At 42.0% G+C, this 19927-nt stretch overlaps 1 protein-coding gene across 6 annotated transcripts in view; it reads left to right on the top strand.

Annotated features, from left to right (window-relative positions):
- Window positions 1-290: 290 nt before the first annotated feature.
- TRPS1 (transcriptional repressor GATA binding 1) overlaps window positions 291-19927 on the top strand; it is a 350577-nt gene continuing 330940 nt past the window's right edge. For 3 of the 6 annotated variants that reach the window (XM_056522633.1, XM_056522638.1, XM_056522628.1), the window contains exons 1-3: window positions 8981-9085; window positions 14206-14303; window positions 15298-15432. Coding sequence is in view for 5 of the 6 variants with exons in the window: in XM_056522638.1 (XP_056378613.1) it covers window positions 15311-15432 (122 nt within the window). In the remaining variant the exon portion in view is untranslated. Of the gene's footprint in view, window positions 395-8893; window positions 8938-8980; window positions 9086-14205; window positions 14304-15297; window positions 15433-19927 lie in introns of those variants that run through there. The other 3 variants (XM_056522631.1, XM_056522630.1, XM_056522629.1) reach the window with 3 other exon arrangements.

Here is a 19927-nt window from a genome sequence, read left to right as displayed (position 1 = left end):
ATTATAGGAACTAGTCTCCACCCACTAGTTCAGAGACAATTAAAAAAAAATTAAACTAGAGCCTGCATAAGAGAAAACTGGTGAAAATGCAACAGACAAGTTATTTAATAAAGTACAATTTAAAGAGTTATACAAAAAAAAAACCATAGTTTGCGATGATGTATTCAGCCACTGCCCTCTGATCCAAATCATATTAATATAATTTATCTTAGATTTTAATTCACCATTTATATTTTATGCCTACTTCCAAGACAAGTGCTTGGGGTAGGATCTACCTGCTGAGTCATTCACTGGCTAAGATGGAACATCGCTGCACACAAGTCCTGCTCTGAGTGCTCTTCATTGAAGCAGGCCGGAAGCAGAACAATGGGAGCTGGTAGGGGACTGGAGAAAGGTAAGTATATATATATATATATATATATATATATATATATATATATATTCTGTTTTACCAATGGTTAGAAGAAAACACTGCCTCACAGCGCATTTGCATTATGCCTTGCCTTTAACCCCACCCAAGCCATGCAGCCACCTAATCCCACCCAATATTATTCCACACATAACATGATCAGATCACAAGATTTTTTGCTCCAAGCACTTTGTCAGACACATGAGTAGTAATAACTATCACAGTGAAAGATATTTACTTTGAATTGTCACTATTGTTTCAAACTTAACATAAATAAATAGTACAAGCAAATATAAGAAACTTTGTAATATATTTTAGAAAAATGCCTTTTTCTCACCTTTCTCACGAGGCTCCTTTCCTGCTACTTCATCATTCAGTTTGAAAAATATATGAAGTTCACCCTAAGAGGCAAATCTAAATCTGCTCACTTTAGGAGCAGGTTACATGCTGCCAGATAAGTCTATCGATAGGGAAAAGGAGAAGAGGAAGATAAAGAGTGACTGGAAAGAGCAAGAGGCAGACAGAAAGACAACAGTAGCTTACAGTGAGCATTAGGTCTCACCCCAGTGCTGCATACACAACTTAGACTGCACAATACTTGTCACGATTCGGCAGGCTGGAGATGGATCCTCTGTGCCAGAGAGGGATAGGCGTGGACCGTGCTAGTGGACCGGTTCTAAGCTGCTACTGGTTTTCACCAGAGCCCGCCGCAAAGCGGGATGGTCTTGCAGCGGCGGTAGCAACCAGGTCGTATCCACTAGCAACGGCTCAACCTCTCTGACTGCTGAAGATGGGCGCGGTACAAGGGAGTAGACAAGAGCAAGGTCGGACGTAGCAGAAGGTCGGGGCAGGCAGCAAGAATCGTAGTCAATATGGCAATAGCAGGAGGTCAAGTACACAGTATGGACAAACACAGTAAACGCTTTCTCTAGGCACTAAGGCAACAAGATCCGGCAAGGGAGTGCAGGGGCAGTGAGCAGATATAGTCTGGGAGCAGGTGGGAGCCAATTAAGCTAATTGGGCCAGGCACCAATCATTGGTGCACTGGCCCTTTAAGTCTCAGAGAGCTGGCGCGCGCGCGCCCTAGAGAGCGGAGCCGCGCGCGCCAGCACATGACAGCAGGGGACCGGGACGGGTAAGTGACCTGGGATGCGATTCGCGAGCGGGCGCGTCCCGCTGTGCGAATCGCATCCCCGACGGCCATGACAGTGCAGCGCTCCCGGTCAGCGGGACTGACCGGGGCGCTGCGGGGAGAGAGACGCCGTGAGCGCTCCGGGGAGGAGCGGGGACCCGGAGCGCTAGGCATAACAGTACCCCCCCCCTTAGGTCTCCCCTTTTCTTTGTCCGGTAACTGCCTCCCCTGGGATGAGGACACCGGGAAAGAATGGAGGGTTTCCTCAACGGCAGGCAGTACAGCAGGAGTGGGAATGGGGAGGGAGGGCAGAGGGCGAAGCCTGGCACGGGGCAGTGTGACACCAGGACGGGGGCCATGAGGAGGCACTGAGGCTTGCCTGACGGGACTGGGAGGGGGGGAGAGGCACTTCCTATGGCAGGCAGAGTCCCAGTTCTTGATCTCCACGGTGGTCCAATCAAGGGTGGGAGAATGAAGCCGGAGCCATGGCAGACCGAGGAGGACCTCAGAGGTACAGTTGGGAAGGACGAATAACTCAATCCTTTCGTGGTGGGGTCCAATACACATCAGGAGGGGTTCTGTTCGGTAACGCACGGTGCAATCCAACCTGACTCCGTTGACCGCGGAAATGTAGAGCGGCTTGACGAGACGGGTCACCGGGATGCGGAATTTATTTACCAAAGACTCCAGAATAAAATTCCCAGAGGCACCAGAGTCCAAGCAGGCCACGGCTGAGAGGGAGGAGTTGGCTGAAGGAGAAATCCGCACGGGCACCGTGAGACGTGGAGAAGCCGACTTAGAATCAAGAGACGCCACACCCACGAGAGCTGGGTGCGAGCGTGCGTTTCCCAGACGTGGAGGACGAATAGGGCAATCCACCAAGAAATGTTCGGTACTGGCACAGTAAAGACAAAGATTTTCTTCCCTACGGCGATTCCTCTCTTCCTGGGTCAGGCGAGACCGATCCACTTGCATGGCCTCCTCGGCGGGAGGCCCAGGCGTAGAATGCAACGGAGACTGTGGGAGAGGTGCCCAGAGATCTAAGTCTTTTTCCTGGCGGAGCTCTTGATGTCTCTCAGAAAAACGCATGTCAATGCGGGTGGCCAAATGGATAAGTTCTTGCAGGTTGGCAGGAATCTCTCGTGCGGCCAGCACATCCTTGATGCGACTGGATAGGCCTTTTTTAAAGGTCGCGCAGAGAGCCTCGTTATTCCATGATAATTCGGAAGCAAGAGTACGAAATTGGATGGCGTACTCGCCCACTGAAGAATTACCCTGGGCCAGGTTCAGCAGGGCAGTCTCGGCAGAAGAAGCTCGGGCAGGTTCCTCAAAGACACTTCGAATTTCCGAGAAGAAGGAGTGTACAGAGGCAGTGACGGGGTCATTGCGGTCCCAGAGCGGTGTGGCCCATGACAGAGCTTTCCCAGACAGAAGGCTGACTACGAAAGCCACCTTAGACCTTTCAGTAGGAAACTGGTCCGACATCATCTCCAAGTGCAGGGAACATTGCGAAAGAAAGCCACGGCAAAACTTAGAGTCCCCATCAAATTTGTCCGGCAGGGACAAGCGGAGGCTAGGAGCGGCCACTCGCTGCGGAAGAGGTGCAGGAGCCGGCGGAGGAGATGGTTGTTGCTGCTGTAGCTGTGACTGAAATTGCTGTAGCTGTGACTGAAGCTGCTGTAGCTGCGACTGAAGTTGCTGTGTCATGGTGGTCAAGTACGACAGCTGGTGATCTTGTTGGGCGATCTGTCGAGCTTGCTGGGCGACCAGCGTAGTGAGGTCAGAGACAACTGGCAGGGGAACCTCAGCGGGATCCAGGGCCGGATCTACTGTCACGATTCGGCAGGCTGTAGGTGGATCCTCTGTGCCAGAGAGGGATGGGCGTGGACCGTGCTAGTGGACCGGTTCTAAGCTGCTACTGGTTTTCACCAGAGCCCGCCGCAAAGCGGGATGGTCTTGCAGCGGCGGTAGCAACCAGGTCGTATCCACTAGCAACGGCTCAACCTCTCTGACTGCTGAAGATGGGCGCGGTACAAGGGAGTAGACAAGAGCAAGGTCGGACGTAGCAGAAGGTCGGGGCAGGCAGCAAGAATCGTAGTCAATATGGCAATAGCAGGAGGTCAAGTACACAGTATGGACAAACACAGTAAACGCTTTCTCTAGGCACTAAGGCAACAAGATCCGGCAAGGGAGTGCAGGGGCAGTGAGCAGATATAGTCTGGGAGCAGGTGGGAGCCAATTAAGCTAATTGGGCCAGGCACCAATCATTGGTGCACTGGCCCTTTAAGTCTCAGAGAGCTGGCGCGCGCGCGCCCTAGAGAGCGGAGCCGCGCGCGCCAGCACATGACAGCAGGGGACCGGGACGGGTAAGTGACCTGGGATGCGATTCGCGAGCGGGCGCGTCCCGCTGTGCGAATCGCATCCCCGACGGCCATGACAGTGCAGCGCTCCCGGTCAGCGGGACTGACCGGGGCGCTGCGGGGAGAGAGACGCCGTGAGCGCTCCGGGGAGGAGCGGGGACCCGGAGCGCTAGGCGTAACAATACTGCTCTATAATGTCCTCCATGCTGCTGCTTTTTAGGGTTTACTAAAGAGACAGAGGGGAGCAGGGTCCTAACTTCTGTATGCATGCAGTGTATGGGAGTAATCATTGCAGCTACTCCTCACCGACTAGATCAGGAACAACTGAAAATTGCAGATGATGCAGGCAAAGAGAAAACTGGTGAAAAATGCCATATACAAGTTATACAATAACTAGAAATACGGCTGCTCCTTATGTGCACACGTTGCAGTTTATAATCATAATAATACTACTAATAATAATAATGCTAAAATATGATAAACATTTATTTATTTATACTGTGCCAACAAATGATGCAGCACTTTCCAATTTTATAAAGACAAAATGAGACTTTACAATACACACTAATTATTCAAACCAGAGGAGTGACGGCCCTGCTCGGGAAAGCTTACAGTCTATTAGGGATGGCGTTGAGAGAAAGGGTAGCAAGTGCTTTGTATATTAAATGGTCCAGTCATGTTTTATAAATAGGATAAATTGCATAAGAGATGGGTGAACCGGTCACCAGTCAATCCTGAAGACTTCCTTGAAACCACAAGCAGCACATCTGCAGCGGATTTCTCACAGCTGAAATTCCACTTACGCATTTCCCGCTGCGGAATTTCCTAAGCAGAATTTCTGCTGAGGAGGATCTGCAAGCAGATCCCATTGACTTTAAAGGGTACTCCACCCCTAGACATCTTATTCCCTATCCAAAGGATCTCCCTACTGCACCCGACATTTATTTAGAGCGATGGATGCTGCGCTGGAGGTTCGTGACCTCACGGCCACGCCCACTCGTGACATCACGGCCATGCCCCCTCATTGCAAGTCTACGGGAGGGCGTGATGGCCGTCATGCCCCCTCCCATAGACTTGCATTGAGGGGGCATGGCCGTAACGTCACAAGTGGGGCATGACCATGCCCCACATCACCAGTCATCCGGCACGAAGCGAAGTTCACTCCGGATGTCTGGGGTGCCACAGCCGAGATCGCAGGGGTCCAGCCGCAGGACCCACATGATCAGACCTCTTATCCCCTATGCTTTGAATATGGGATAAGATGTCTAGGGGCAGAGTACCCCTTTAATGGGAAGCAACATCATCCACTTGCGGATTTTCAGCTGCAGAAATTCCGCGAGTAGAATTTCATCTGTGGAAAACCTGCTGTGCATGTGCTATATGTGTCCCTTCCCTAAAGGGTCGTGAAGAACTACTTCCCTGCCCACTGACATAGTGTTGCCATGTACTGAAATAGAAGTGACTGGTCACTTTTGCAGCTATAATAGGGTCAGACAGACTCACCACACTGTGCAGCCTCTCTCCTCACCCAGGCTCTCCTGCCCTCCTCATGCCCAGCATGCACTGCTAGTTCAGCTACAAGCCCAGTCCTTATCTCCTTCTTGCCTTCATCTACTTTCCTCTTTCTCGCTCATATGCCAACACTTTTCACTCTTTTTTCAATAAAATGAACGGTATACTTAACTCTGTATACCAGAACTACAATTCCCAGGGTGCCCTTAGGCAATGGAAAGCGATACAGTCATGTTTAGCACACCCAACTGGGGATCAGCGCCGGAACGGAGGCGGAGGTAAGTAAAATTGTTTTTTTTTTTTAAGGTTGGACACTCCTTATTGAAAAGGGATTACAAAAGCCTGGGATTTGCCAAGCCCTGCCTAAAGCTATGTTTACACAGTGTATTTTGAAATACAAAAAATTACAGGCAGTATTAGCCTCAAATTTCCAATTCTTAATTAATTAATTTATTAATTTATTATCATTTTTTGGCTTTTTTGGAACATTTTCAAGTATGTTTTTGGAACATTTTCATGTATGTTCTTGTTTTTGAGGGACTGTTTTGGGGGTCATTTTAGACAATTTACAAATATCAGGCTTGCAATTTTTTAGATGCTTTCAAGTATTTCTATGCAAAAATAAAAAAATTATTTTTTGGATGTTAGATTGGCCCGAAACATGTCCCATCCCTCAATTTACAATATTATTGGTTCCAGTATGCCCATTGTATGTTAAAACCATAACTGGTAATTGGTTCTGGAGACCCAACATATCATCTAACAATAGGAAAAAGTTAGGATTAAAGGGGTACTCTGCTGCTAGACATCTTATCCCCTATCCGAAGGATAGGGCATCAGATGTCTGATCACTGGGGTCCCGCTGCTGGGGATCTCCTGCAGCAGCCGGCATTCTAAACAAATGCCAGACTCCTGCGGCGGTGGCCGCGATGTCTATGCCACGCCCCTCGTGGCGTCACATCATGCCCTCTCCATTCATGTCTATGGGAGGGGGCGTGTCGGATGACACGCCCCCTCCCATAGACATGAATGGAGGGGACTTATTGTGATGTCACAGCCACACCCCCTTGTGACGTCACGATACGCCCGCCTCCATTCACAGCCTCCAGCACCAAGCATTCTAAAAGCTGGAGCACTGGAGTACCCCTTTAAAGATAAATAAGTAGATAACTAATAGAGATGAAGCAAGTCCTTACATATAAAAGTAAATAAGATCTGCTGGGATCTGTAAATCCCTGTCTATGTAGAGGACGGGAGCTTCTTCAGGGTCCTGTACAGTACACACAGTAGGGGAGATTTATCAAACCCTGTATAGAAGAAGAGTTCAGCAGTTGCCCTTAGCAACCAATCAGATTTCTTCTTTCATTTTTTTTTAAAAGGTCTTGGAGAAATGAAAGAAGCGATGTGATTGGTTGCTAAGGGCAACTGCTGCAGAGGTTTTGATACATTCCCCCCAGTGTCCCAAAAAAGTACAATGGAGCCGTCCTCACCTGGTGTCCAAAGGAGCAGGTAAAAAGTAATAAAGAACATGTAGTAGCACCCTGTACTGTAGGGGGCGCTACCAGACAGCCAGTCAGTGCATACACTTCAGTAAGGGTGCATTCCCACCACGTTTTTGCAATACAGTTCCCATATCAGGTTTTTGATGAAAAACGGATTCCTCAAAACATGACTAAACTGTATCAAAACGTGTGTACAAATTTCAACTCGTATACAGTTAAAAAACGTATACGGTTTGAAAAATGATGTCCGGTTGCATCTGTTTTGTAAGAAAAAAACGTAGACGTTTTTAACTTTTTACTCCATTTTGAATAAAGTTTCACTTGTTTGATTGAAATTCCAAGAAAAAAAAAGTCAAAAACCATATGGTGCAAACCGGATGGAACCGTACGCACATACAGTTCTGTACGGTTCCCATTGACTTCCATATTGAAAATAAAAAACATATACGGCTTAATACAGTTTTTCACCCGGACCAAAAACCGTGGTAGACTACGGTTTTGGGTATGAGAAAAAAAACTGACAAAACCGTAAAGGATGCAAAACGGACACAACCTGATGCATCTTTTGGCATACGGTTTTCAATGGAGAGTCAATGCACACGGTTTTCAATACGGTTCCATACGGTTTTCACATTGAAAATGTATACGGGAACTGTATTGCAAAAATGTGGTGTGAATTCACCCTAATACAGGGGTTTTACCAGTGAAATGCCCATTCTGATTGGTCAGTTCTTGCAGCCATTGACACGTTTCACAGATCTGGACTGTCCGTAACATTGTATGATGAGTTTGGGTTCAAGTTACAATGGTCCACAAAAGACCGTTATATGGTGAAACTATTGTAACCTGAGGCCATTGTAAGTGAAGGGACCATGTACTGTATTGTTATGGCTAGTAAAATCACGACCCCCAAAATAAATGTAAACTGGCAGGGGTTTTCTTAATGAGTTCTATGAGGGGGGGAAAAAACAGAAAACGTCATTTGGATGAGTTATTTTTTTGGAGGTGTAAAATTAACATTTACTGTATTTTTCGCCGTATAAGATGCACTTTTTCTTCCCCAAAACTGGGGGGAAAAAGTCGGTGCATCTTATACGGCGAATACACCCCTATCGTGGCGGTCCCTGCGACCATCAACGGCCGGGACCCGCGGCTAATACAGGACATCACCGATCGCGGTGATGCCCTGTATTAACCCTTCAGATGCGGCGATCAAAGCTGACCGCCGCGTCTGAAGGGAAAGTGACACTAACCCGGCTGTTCAGTCGGGCTGTTCGGGACCGCCACGATTTCACCGCGGCGTCCCGAACAGCCCGAATGAATAGCCGGGTTAGTGCTTACAGGACACCGGGAGGGACCTTACCTGCCTCCTCGGTGTCTTCTCCGTTCAGGGATCCCCTGTATGGCCGGCGCTCTCCTTCCTCGTCATCACGTCGTCGCGTACGTGCGTCGGCGTGCGTAACAACGTGATGGCGGCGACGGAGAGCGAGGATACCCGGCCGGCAGCAGAGACGTTCCAGAGCGACGGGGACACGGCGACAGCGATGGAGCGACATTCAGTGCAGCGGTGACGGGTCCGGAGCGGCGGGGACACGTGAGTATTACCTCCTATGCAGTGGTCTTCAATCTGCGGACCTCCAGATGTTGCAAAACTACAACTCCCAGCATGCCCGGACAGCCAACGGCTGTCCGGGCATGCTGGGAGTTGTAGTTTTGCAACATCTGGAGGTCCGCAGGTTGAAGACCACTATTCGGTTCAAAATCTTAATTTTTTTTAGATTTTGCACCTATAAATTGGGTGTGCGTCCTATACGTCCTATAGGGCGAAAAATACGGTAACTGCTCAAAAACTATATAGGGGGAAGATTTATCAAAACCTGTCCAGTGGAAAAGTCGCTGAGTCGCCCATAGCAACCAATCAGATCGCTACTTTCAGTTTTGAAAAGGCCTCTGAAAAATGAAAGAAGCGATCTGATTGGTTGCTATGGGCAACTCAGTGACTTTTCCTCTGGACAGGATATGGTAACTCTCCCCCTATGTGCTCACATAGCCTTAGATTTATAACCAATACTGGAGGACAGCAGCAGCCGGCAGCGACTCCTTCTATTGACTCTCACACTAGGAGGCCAAGGGGAGTCATTTAGATTGGGAAGAAGCACCTACCAAAGTGGTATATTCAACAATATTTTCAAGACAATGCCAACATCCTGGACTATCCCCTAAATCTGGGATGCCACTATATGATGCTTACCATGACACCATATTATGGAGTTATTCTCTCATAGGGGGTTGATACCTCTGTAATATGGCGCTTAAAGGGGTACTCCACTGGAAAACATTTTTATTATAAATCAACTGGTGCCAGAAAGTTAAACAGATTTGTAAATGTCTTCTATTAAAAAAATCTTAATCCTTCCAGTACTTATCAGCTGCTGTTATGATCCACAGGAAATTGTTTTCTTTTTAAATTTCCTTTCTACCTGACCACAGTGCTCTCTGCTGACACCGCTGTCCATATCAGGAACTGTCCAGAGCAGGATAGGTTTTCTATGGGGATTTGCTCCTACTATGGACAGTTCCTAAAATGGGCAGAGGTGTCAGCAGAGAGCACTGTGGTCAGGCAGAAAGGAAATTCAAAAAGAAAATAACTTCCCGGGGATCATAAAGCAGCTGATAAGAAGTCATTTACAAATCTGTTTAACTTTCTGACACCAGTTGATTTAAAACAAAAAAAAAAAAAAGTTTTCCACCGGAGTACCCCTTTAAGGACCAGGTCAATTTTATTTTAGCGTTTTTGTTTTTTCCTCCTCGCCTTCTAAAATCCGTAACTCTTTTATATTTCCATCTACAGACCCATATAAGTGCTTGTTTTTTGCATGACCAATTGTTCTTTGTAATGAAACCTCTCATTTTACCATAAAATGTACGGCAAACCCAAAAAAATATTTTTTTTAGGTAGGAAATTTAAATGAAAACCACAATTTTGCACCTTTTGGAGGGTTTCGTTTTCACACTGTACAATTTATGGTAAAAATGACATCTGATCTTTATTCTGTGGGTCAATACGATTAAAATGATACCCATGGCTAGATACTTTTATATTTTTGTACCACTTTAAAAAAAATCTAAAACTTTTTGTACAAAATCAGTAATCTAAAATCACCCTATTTTGACCACCTATAGCTTTTTCACTTTTCCGTATATAGGGCGGTATGAGGGCTAATTTTTTGTGCCATCATCTTTACTTTTTATTGATACCACATTTGCATATATATATACTGTATAAAACTTTTAGTAAATTTTTTATAAAAAATTTTTGGAATAAAATGTAACAAAAAAGCAGCATTTTTGGACTTTTTAAATTTTTTTACATTTACTCCGTTCACCCTACAGGATCATTAACATTATATTTTGATAGTTTGGAAATTTACGCATACCAAATATGTTTATAAAAAAAATTACGCTTTTTGGGGGTAAAATGGGAAAAACAGACAATTTTCATTTTTATTGGTGGAGGGGATATTTTATTTTTTTTTCTACTTTTTATTTTTACATTTTTCAAATTTTTTACACTTTTTATGTCCCCATAGGGGACTATCTATAGCAATCATTTGATTGATAACACTGTTCAGTGCTATGCATAGGACATAGCACTAATCAGTATTATTGGCTCGATCTCAGACCAGAGCAGGAGACGCCGGGAGACAGACGGAGGCAGGTGAGGGGACCTCTGTCCGCCATTACAGATGATCGGATCGCCGCGGCAGCGATGCGAGCGATCCGTTCATCCATTTTAACATGCGCATTGCTGCAGATGGCGTGATCTGTACTGATCACGGCATCTGAGGGGTTAATGGCGGTGATCCGAACGATCAGGGATGTCGGCCATTACCGGTGGGTCCCCGGCTGCTGATAGCAGCTGGAACCTGCCGTGTATGACACGAGCACCACTCCGATGCTTGCAGTCATACACAGGACGTAAATGTACGTCCTGGTGCGCAAAGTACTGCCAAACCAGGACGTACATTTACGTCCGTTGTCGTTAAGGGGCTGGTCACATTTGGTTTCTCTGTTGGAATTTGTAGGAATCTACAGCTGGAATAACCTCTGCAGTTTGTATTGAAACCGAGAAGGTATAGAACCTAGGTCTCCAAACAGTGGACATCCAGATGTTGCAAAACGACAACTTCCATGTTTTGCAACATCTGCAGGTCCATAGTTTGGAGACCACTGGTATAGAAAGAAGCAAAAGACATCCAGATCTTGCAAAACTACAACACCTAGCATGCCCAGACAGCCAACGGCTGTCTGGGCATGCTAGGTATTGTAGTTTTGCAAGATCTGGAGGTCCACCGTTTGGAGACCACCAGTATAGAAAGACCCAGAAGACTTTACCAGGCACTGTATGGCTGTCCGGGCATGCTGGGAATTTTGGTTTTGCAACACCTGGAGGTCCGATGTTTTGAGACCACTGGTATAGAAAGACCCAGAAGTCTATGATAAGCTTCATATTATGGAATAGTACAGTTCAGAAGGGAAAAACCCTCACAGTGCGACAACACCTGCATGGAGTATATAGGTTCTAAACTCAACTTTCCTGTGATTTAGATATATTGGGAAAGATTTCTTAAAGGGGTACTCCAGTGGAAATTACGTTTTCAAATCAACTGGTGCCAGAAAGTCAAACAGATTAGTAAATTACTTCTATTAAAAAATCTTAATCCTTCCAGTACTTATCAGCTGTTCTATGCTCCAGAGGAAATTGTATAGTTCTTTCCAGTCTGACTACAGTGCTCTCTGCTTCCACCTCTGTCTGCTTCCACCTCTCCATAGCAAACCTCTCCTGCTCTGGACAGTTCCTGACGCAGACAGAGGTGGCAGCAAAGAGCAATGTGGTCAGATTGGAAAGAACTACACAACTTCCTCTGGAGCATACAGCAGCTGATAAGTACTGGAAGGCTTCAGATTTTTTAATAGAAGTAATTTACATATCTGTTTAACTTTCTGACACCAGTTGATTTGTAAATAAAAATAAATAAAAGAATAATTTCCACCGGAGTACCCCTTTAACCCCTTAAGGACTCAGTCCATTTGGTCCTTAAGGACTCAGACAATTTTATTTTTACGTTTTTGTTTTTTCCTCCTCCCCTTCAAAAAATCATAACTCTTTTATATTTTCATCCACAGACTAGTATGAGGGCTTGTTTTTTGTGCGACCAGTTGTCCGTTGTAATGACATCACTCATTATATCATAAAATGTATGGCGCAACCAAAAAGATACTATTTATGTGGGGAAATTAAAAAGAAGGTTTTGTTTACACGACGTACAATTTATGGTTACAATTACATGTGTTTTTTATTCTCTGGGTCAATACGATTGATACCCATGATACCCATTAAAATGATACCCATGATTATACACTTTTCTATAACTGTTGAGCTTAAAAAAAATCGCAAACTTTTTAACCAAATTAGTACGTTTAAGATCCCCCTATTTTGAAGACCTGTAACTTTTTCATTTTTCCTTATAAGCGGTGGTATGAGGGCTCAATTTTTGTGCCGTGATCTGTACTTTTTACTAATACCATATTTGCTTATACAAAACTTTTATTACATTTTTTATAAATTTTTTTTGAATAAAATGTTATAAAAAAGCAGCTATTTTGGACTTTTTTTTTTTTTTTACGTTCACGCCGTTCACCGTACGGGATCATTTACATTTTATTTTAATAGTTCGGATATTTACGCACGCGGCGATACCAAATATGTATATAAAATAATTTTTTTACAATTTTTCGGGGGTAAAATAGGGAAAATGGGACAATTTACGTTTTTATTGGGGGAGGGGGTTTTTCACATTTTTTTTTACTTTATTTTTTTACTTTTTTTACTTTTATTTTTTTACACTTTAATAGTCCCCATAGGGGACTATTTAAAGCAATCACTCAATTGCTAATCCTGTTCAGTGCTATGTATAGGACAGAGCACTGATCAGCATTATCGGTCATCTTCTGCTCTGGTCTGTGGGAAGCCAGATCAGAGCAGAAGACTCCCGGAAGACAGCGGAGGAAGGTGAGGGGACCTCCGTCTGCCGTGCAGGATGATCGGATCGCCGCGACAGCGCTGCGGGCGATCCGATCATCCAGTTAAGTGACCGCGATCCTGCAGACGCCATGATTGGTATTGATCACGGCATCTGAGGGGTTAATGGAGGACATCCGCGGGATCGCGGGTGTCCGCCATTACCGGCGGGTCCCTGGCTGCAATGCACACCTGGGACCTGCCGCGCATGATGCCGGCATCGCTCTGATGCCCGCGGTTATGCTCAGGACGTAAATGTACGTCCTGGTGCGTTAAGTACCATGTCACCAGGACGTACATTTACGTCCTGCGTCGTTAAGGGGTTAAAGCAAACCAATCAGATTTCTGCATGAACTTCCCCAGGTCCTTATAAAGTCTGAAGTAGCAAACTGCATCCTTATTATTACCAACTCATCCATTAAAAAAAAATCTCCCCAATTGCAACTTCAGCAGTCTGTGGTCTGTCAGGCCATGCTGGGTTTTGTGGTTTCTTAAAGGGTTACTCCGGCGCTAAGACATCTTATCCCCTATCCAAAGGATATGATAAGATGCCTGATTGCGGGGGTCCCGCCGCTGGGGACCCCCGTGATCTTCCACGCCGCACCCCATTAGAATCAGCCTCCGAAGCATGTTCGCTCCGGGTCTGATTACTGGCGATCACGGGGACGGAGCATAGTGACGTCACGTCTCTGCCCCCGTGTGACATCACGCTCCGCCCCCTCAATGGCTTTATGGGAGGGGGGGCGTGACAGCTGTCACGCCCCTCCAACAGACTTGCATTGAGGGGGCGGAGCGTGATGTCACATGGGGGCGGAGCCGTGATGTCACTATGCTCCGTCCTCGTTGTCGAGATGGACTCAGCCTTATGACCTCCAGCGGTTCTGGAAGCCGCTAAAGGTGGGAGCTGCATGGTAGGTCCCGGGGGTCCCCAGCAGCGGGACCCCGGCGATCTGACATCATATTCCCTATCCTTTGGATAAGGCATAAGATATCGAGGGGCGGAGTACCCCTTTAACAGCCGGATAGTCACACAGGTTGAAGCAGGTCACTCATCTAACCAAAAAGCTACTTTTCTATGAATAAATTCCTAGGTGCCATGCACTGTGACAAAACTAGACTAAAAAATATCACTTCTTTATCGCTTTAACATTTTCCTGGAGTCATCAAGAATCTATTAATAACCTAACCATGATTTATATCTCGTATAGATGGAAAAATATTTAAGGCAGAATAATGGATGTCCCTGGCCCTGTCAGTCCGTTACTTTGCCATGACTAATCCCATGCAGATGTCACATAGGTGATGGGTAAGAATGGGCCATTTAACAAGTTACACTCTTTCTCTCCAGGGTTAAAGGGGTACTCCGGTGAAAAGCATTTTTTTTTTTTAATCAACTGGTGCCAGAAAGTTAAACAGATTTGTAAATTACTTCTATTTAAAAATCTTAATCCTTCCAATACTTATCAGCTGCTGTATACTACAGAGGAAGTTGTAAGTCTTTTAGTTTTCCTTCAAACCTGGCTGACATATATTTTGTCTTACCTTGTGCAACTCTTTTCACTATAGCCAATTAAGATGATATGAATGTTAGTCTCAGAATCCTCCTTTATTATTTAGGTTAAAGGGGTACTCTGGTGGAAAAAAAAAATTCAAATCCAATGGTGCCAGAAAGTAAAACAGATTTGTAAATTACTTCTATATAAAAATCTTAGTCCTTTCAGTACTTATCAGCTGCTGTATGCTCCACATGAAGTTGTGTAGTTCTTTCCAGTCTGACCACAGTGCTCTCTGCTGACACCTCTGTCTGTATCAGGAACTGTCCACAGCAGAAGAGGTTTGCTATGGAGATTTTCTCCTACTCTAGACAGTTCCTGAGGCAGACAGAAGTGTCAGAAGAGAGCACTGTGGTCAGACAGAAAAAAAAATCAAAAATAAAAGAACTTCCTGTGGAGTATACAGCAGCTGATAAGTACTGGAAGGATTAAGATTTTTAAATAGAATTAATGTACAAATCAGTTAACTTTCTGGCACCAGTTGATTTAAAAAAAAAATGTTTTTCACCGGAGTACCACTTTAAAGTGTTAAATTCAACCAAATCAGGAAAAAAAAAACAACACAAAAATAAAAACACAAAATAAAACAAAAGTAAAAACACATAATACAGAAATGATTTGTAATAGAATTTAATGGGTTTCAGGTTGAAAGGGTTTACAAAATAGAGAATATGGATATATAAATTTGTGTATAATTCCATTATTGTAGTTTCATCCTTTGTTGCTTTTTCTGTTTCTTAACATCAGAGGGGTCCGTCGTATGAGCCAGGGGAGCGGAAGTTCTGCAACACGTATGACCAGTGTGTGTCCTAATATACAGTGTCGTAATGACATAATACAGTATAATAGAAAACTAAATTCATATAGTCATAACTTCAAAGGGTAAGTGCTTCACTGTATTATCTATTTAGAGATATTTCTCTCACAGCTATTATATTATGTCTATTATATAGTATTTATATATGTTTTTGGTTTCGTAAATCTTGTTTATCTATCTACACTGGAATATTATTTCACATATCTATCTATGTGCCTATCCTATATTATCTATTTATGAATCTATCTTTATCAATGACGTAATGTTTACTTATACATCGATTTATATACCTATATTATATCAATCTCACTAATACTATGTAACATCTCTCATATGTTTATCTGTCTACCCCAGTGTTTCCCAACCAGGGTGCCTCCGGCTGTTGCAAAACTACAACTCCCAGCATGCCCGGACAGCCAAAGGCTGTCGATTATCTATCTATCTATCTATCTCATATCTATCTTATATCTATTTATCTATTTCATATCTATCTATCTCATATCTATCTATCTATCTATCTCATATCTATCTATCTATCTATCTATCTTTCAATCTATCTATCTATCTATCTATCTCATATCTATCTATCTATTTATCTCATATCTATCTATATATCTATCTATCTCACATCTATCTATCTCATATCTATCTTTTATCTATCTATCTATCTCATAATTATCTATCTCATATCTATCTATCTATCTCATATCTATCTATATATCTATCTCACATCTATCTATCTCATATCTATCTATCTATCTATCTATCTCATAATTATCTATCTATCTATCTTTCAATCTATCTATCTAATATCTATCTATCTATCTATATCAATTGTATCTATCTCATATCTATCTATCCTTCAAACTATCTATCTCATATCTATCTATCTAATATAGAGATGAGCGAACTTACAGTAAATTTGATTCGTCACGAACTTCTCGGCTCGGCGGTTGATGACTTTTCCTGCACAAATTAGTTCAGCCTTCAGGTGCTCCGGTGGGCTGGAAAAGGTGGATACAGTCCTAGGAAAGAGTCTCCTAGGACTGTATCCACCTTTTCCAGCCCACGGGAGCACCTGAAAGCTGAACTCATTTATGCAGGAAAAGTCATCAACTGCCGAGCCGAGAAGTTCGTGACGAATCGAATTTATTGTAAGTTCGCTCATCTCTAAACGAATATCTATCTATCTAATATCTATCTATCTCTTATCCATCTATCTATCTATCTTTTATTTATCTATCTCATATTTATATATCTATCTCATATCTATCCATCTATCTATCTCATATCTATCTATCTATCTCTCTCATATCTATCTCATATCTATCTACCTATCTATCTCTCTCTCCCTCATATATATCTCATGTCTATCTCATATCTATCCATCTATCTATCTATCTATCTATCTATCTATCTATCTATCTGTCTCATATCTATCTATCTCTCTCATATCTATCTCATATCTATCTATCCCTCTAGTATCAATCTCACTAATATTATGCAATATCTCTCATATGTTTATCTATCTATAAACCAATATAAAACCAATGTCACTAATATCATGTAATATGTATTTATTATTTTTCTATGTATCTCATATACATATTGAATCATTGATAAATATATCTACCCATCTATAAAGTAATATCTATCACATATCTACATATCCATCATGTAGCATTTGTTCTCATACCTGTCATATTGATCTATCCATATCTGTATATGATAATAATGTAGTTCATTCTTATATATCATATAACATTTATTTATCCCAATATATTCCATATATCTGTTGTATGAAGGGAACAATAGATAAATATAATATATGCATTGTATATGGCTATAAGTCCCAGTTGAATAAGTTTGGATTTTTCTGCAATCCCCATTGTAAAGCAGGGCTCTCCATTTCCAATGTATCTACTTTAGATTGTGTCTTCTCTAATATACCATTATTTAGAAGTCATGATGTAATTCACATATACGTTCTTGTATAAATGTGTTACCTAGAAGTTCCTCCTATATTAGAAGTAATAACAGAATTATTCCTATATTAAATTTCATTTCAACCCTGGTTTATAAGTGATGAATTATTTCAGCTGCGCGCCCAGACGCTAAACCATGAAATGTATTCAATAAGCAATGTGCATATGTAAAAATAGAACATTCACAACCTACAGAGATTTCTACAAAAAAATAAAATACATCACAGAAGTAATGATCACATTCATGATATGGACATGGCTGGATATTCAGTGCAAAATGACTGTAATGCACTGAAGTAGATGGTGTACCTGATGAAATGAGACGTATCCATAATGGGACATTGCTGGAAGATGATTCATTTACATCTGTAAGAGGAACAGAGTATTAAAGTATAATAAAAAGATATGAGCTATCAATATAAGGGAACAGCTGCTCATATTCATCGTCTAACCCATACAAATGTATAAAAGACCACAAAAAACCTACACAGATTAGTACCCATTATATATTTCATGAAATGTAGTATTTAATAAACATATTTTCATAATACAGTAAATGTGTAAATGTATGTAAACAAACATAGATAGATATTCTATATGCATGTCACGTGAAAAAAAATCAGGCAAGATGTCAAATATATAGAAGACTATAGACACATAATACATAAAAGAGAGAGATAAGTCACATATATAGAAGACTACAGACACATAATACATAAAAGACATAGAGATAAGTCATATATATAGAAGACTACAGACACATAATACATAAAAGAGATATAGATAAGTCACATATATAGAAGACTACAGACACATAATACATAAAAGAGATAGAGACAAGTCACATATATAGAAGACTACAGACACATAATACATAAAAGAGATATAGATAAGTCACATATATAGAAGACTACAGACACATAATGCATAAAAGAGATAGAGACAAGTCACATATATAGAAGACTATAGACACATAATACATAAAAGAGATAAAGACAAGTCACATATATAGAAGACTACAGACACAATACATAAAAGAGAGAGATAAGTCACATATATAGAAGACTACAGACACATAATACATAAAAGAGATAGACAAGTCACATATATAGAAGACTACAGACACATAATACATAAAAGAGATAGAGACAAGTCACATATATAGAAGACTACAGACACATAATACATAAAAGAGATAGAGATAAGTCACATATATAGAAGACTACAGACACAATACATAAAAGAGATAGAGATAAGTCACATATATAGAAGACTACAGACACATAATACATAAAAGAGATAGAGACAAGTCACATATATAGAAGACTACAGACACAATACATAAAAGAGATAGAGATAAGTCACATATATAGAAGACTACAGACACATAATACATAAAAGAGAGAGATAAGTCACATATATAGAAGACTACAGACACATAATACATAAAAGAGATAGAGATAAGTCACATATATAGAAGACTACAGACACATAATACATAAAAGAGAGAGATAAGTCACATATATAGAAGACTACAGACACATAATACATAAAAGAGATAGAGACAAGTCACATATATAGAAGAATACAGACACATAATACATAAAAGAGATAGAGATAAGTCACATATATAGAAGACTACAGACACATAATACATACAAGAGATAGAGACAAGTCACATATATAGAAGACTACAGACACATAATACATAAAAGAGATAGAGACAAGTCACATATATAGAAGACTACAGACACAATACATAAAAGAGATAGAGATAAGTCACATATATAGAAGACATAATGCATAAAAGAGATCGAGATAAGTCATATATATACAGTAGAAGACTACAGACACATTGGCCCACATTTATCATTGTCTTTAGACGTTTTTTGTGTCTAAAAAGGGGCAAAAAAAGGAGCATCAGGGTTTTTGCGCCTTTTTGTTTATCCATTTCTGCTGATTTTGAGTTGCAATCCACTGATTTACGCAATACACATGATATGGAAGGGATTTATCAACTGTGTCTTTTTGTGAAAAGGAGCAAAAAAGGTGCAAAGCCACTGAAAAGTCTCTAAAACTACACCAGCCCAGACTTGGTGTAGCTTTTTGGTGGATGTGAAGGCAGAGATTTCAGAAAATGTCACCTGCACTAAATTTATCAAATGCCTACATATTATCTGCACATACAGAAAAAAAAAAAGGTGTAAAAAAATGCTTCACTTACACTACAATGATAAATGTGGGCCATAATACATAAAAGAGATAGTGATAAGTCACATATACAGAAGACTACAGACACATAGGCCCACATTTATTGCAGTGCAAGTGAAGCATTTTTTTACACCTGTTTTTTTTGTGTGCTGATAATGTGTAGGACCAAATTTATTAAAAGGTAAAAGAGCTTTGATACATTTTGTGCAGGTGACATTTTCTGAAATTTCTGTCTACACAAACACCAAAAAGCTACACCATGTCTGGGCTGGCGTAGTTTTAGAGACTTTTCAGTTGCTTTGCACCTTTTTTTTTGCTCCTTTTTATAAAAAGGTGCAATGATAAATCCCTTCAATATCATGGC

This window comes from Hyla sarda, chromosome 5 (genome assembly GCF_029499605.1).
Source record: "Hyla sarda isolate aHylSar1 chromosome 5, aHylSar1.hap1, whole genome shotgun sequence".
Lineage (NCBI taxonomy): Eukaryota > Metazoa > Chordata > Amphibia > Anura > Hylidae > Hyla > Hyla sarda.
This window is presented reverse-complemented; position numbering and strand designations above follow the sequence as displayed.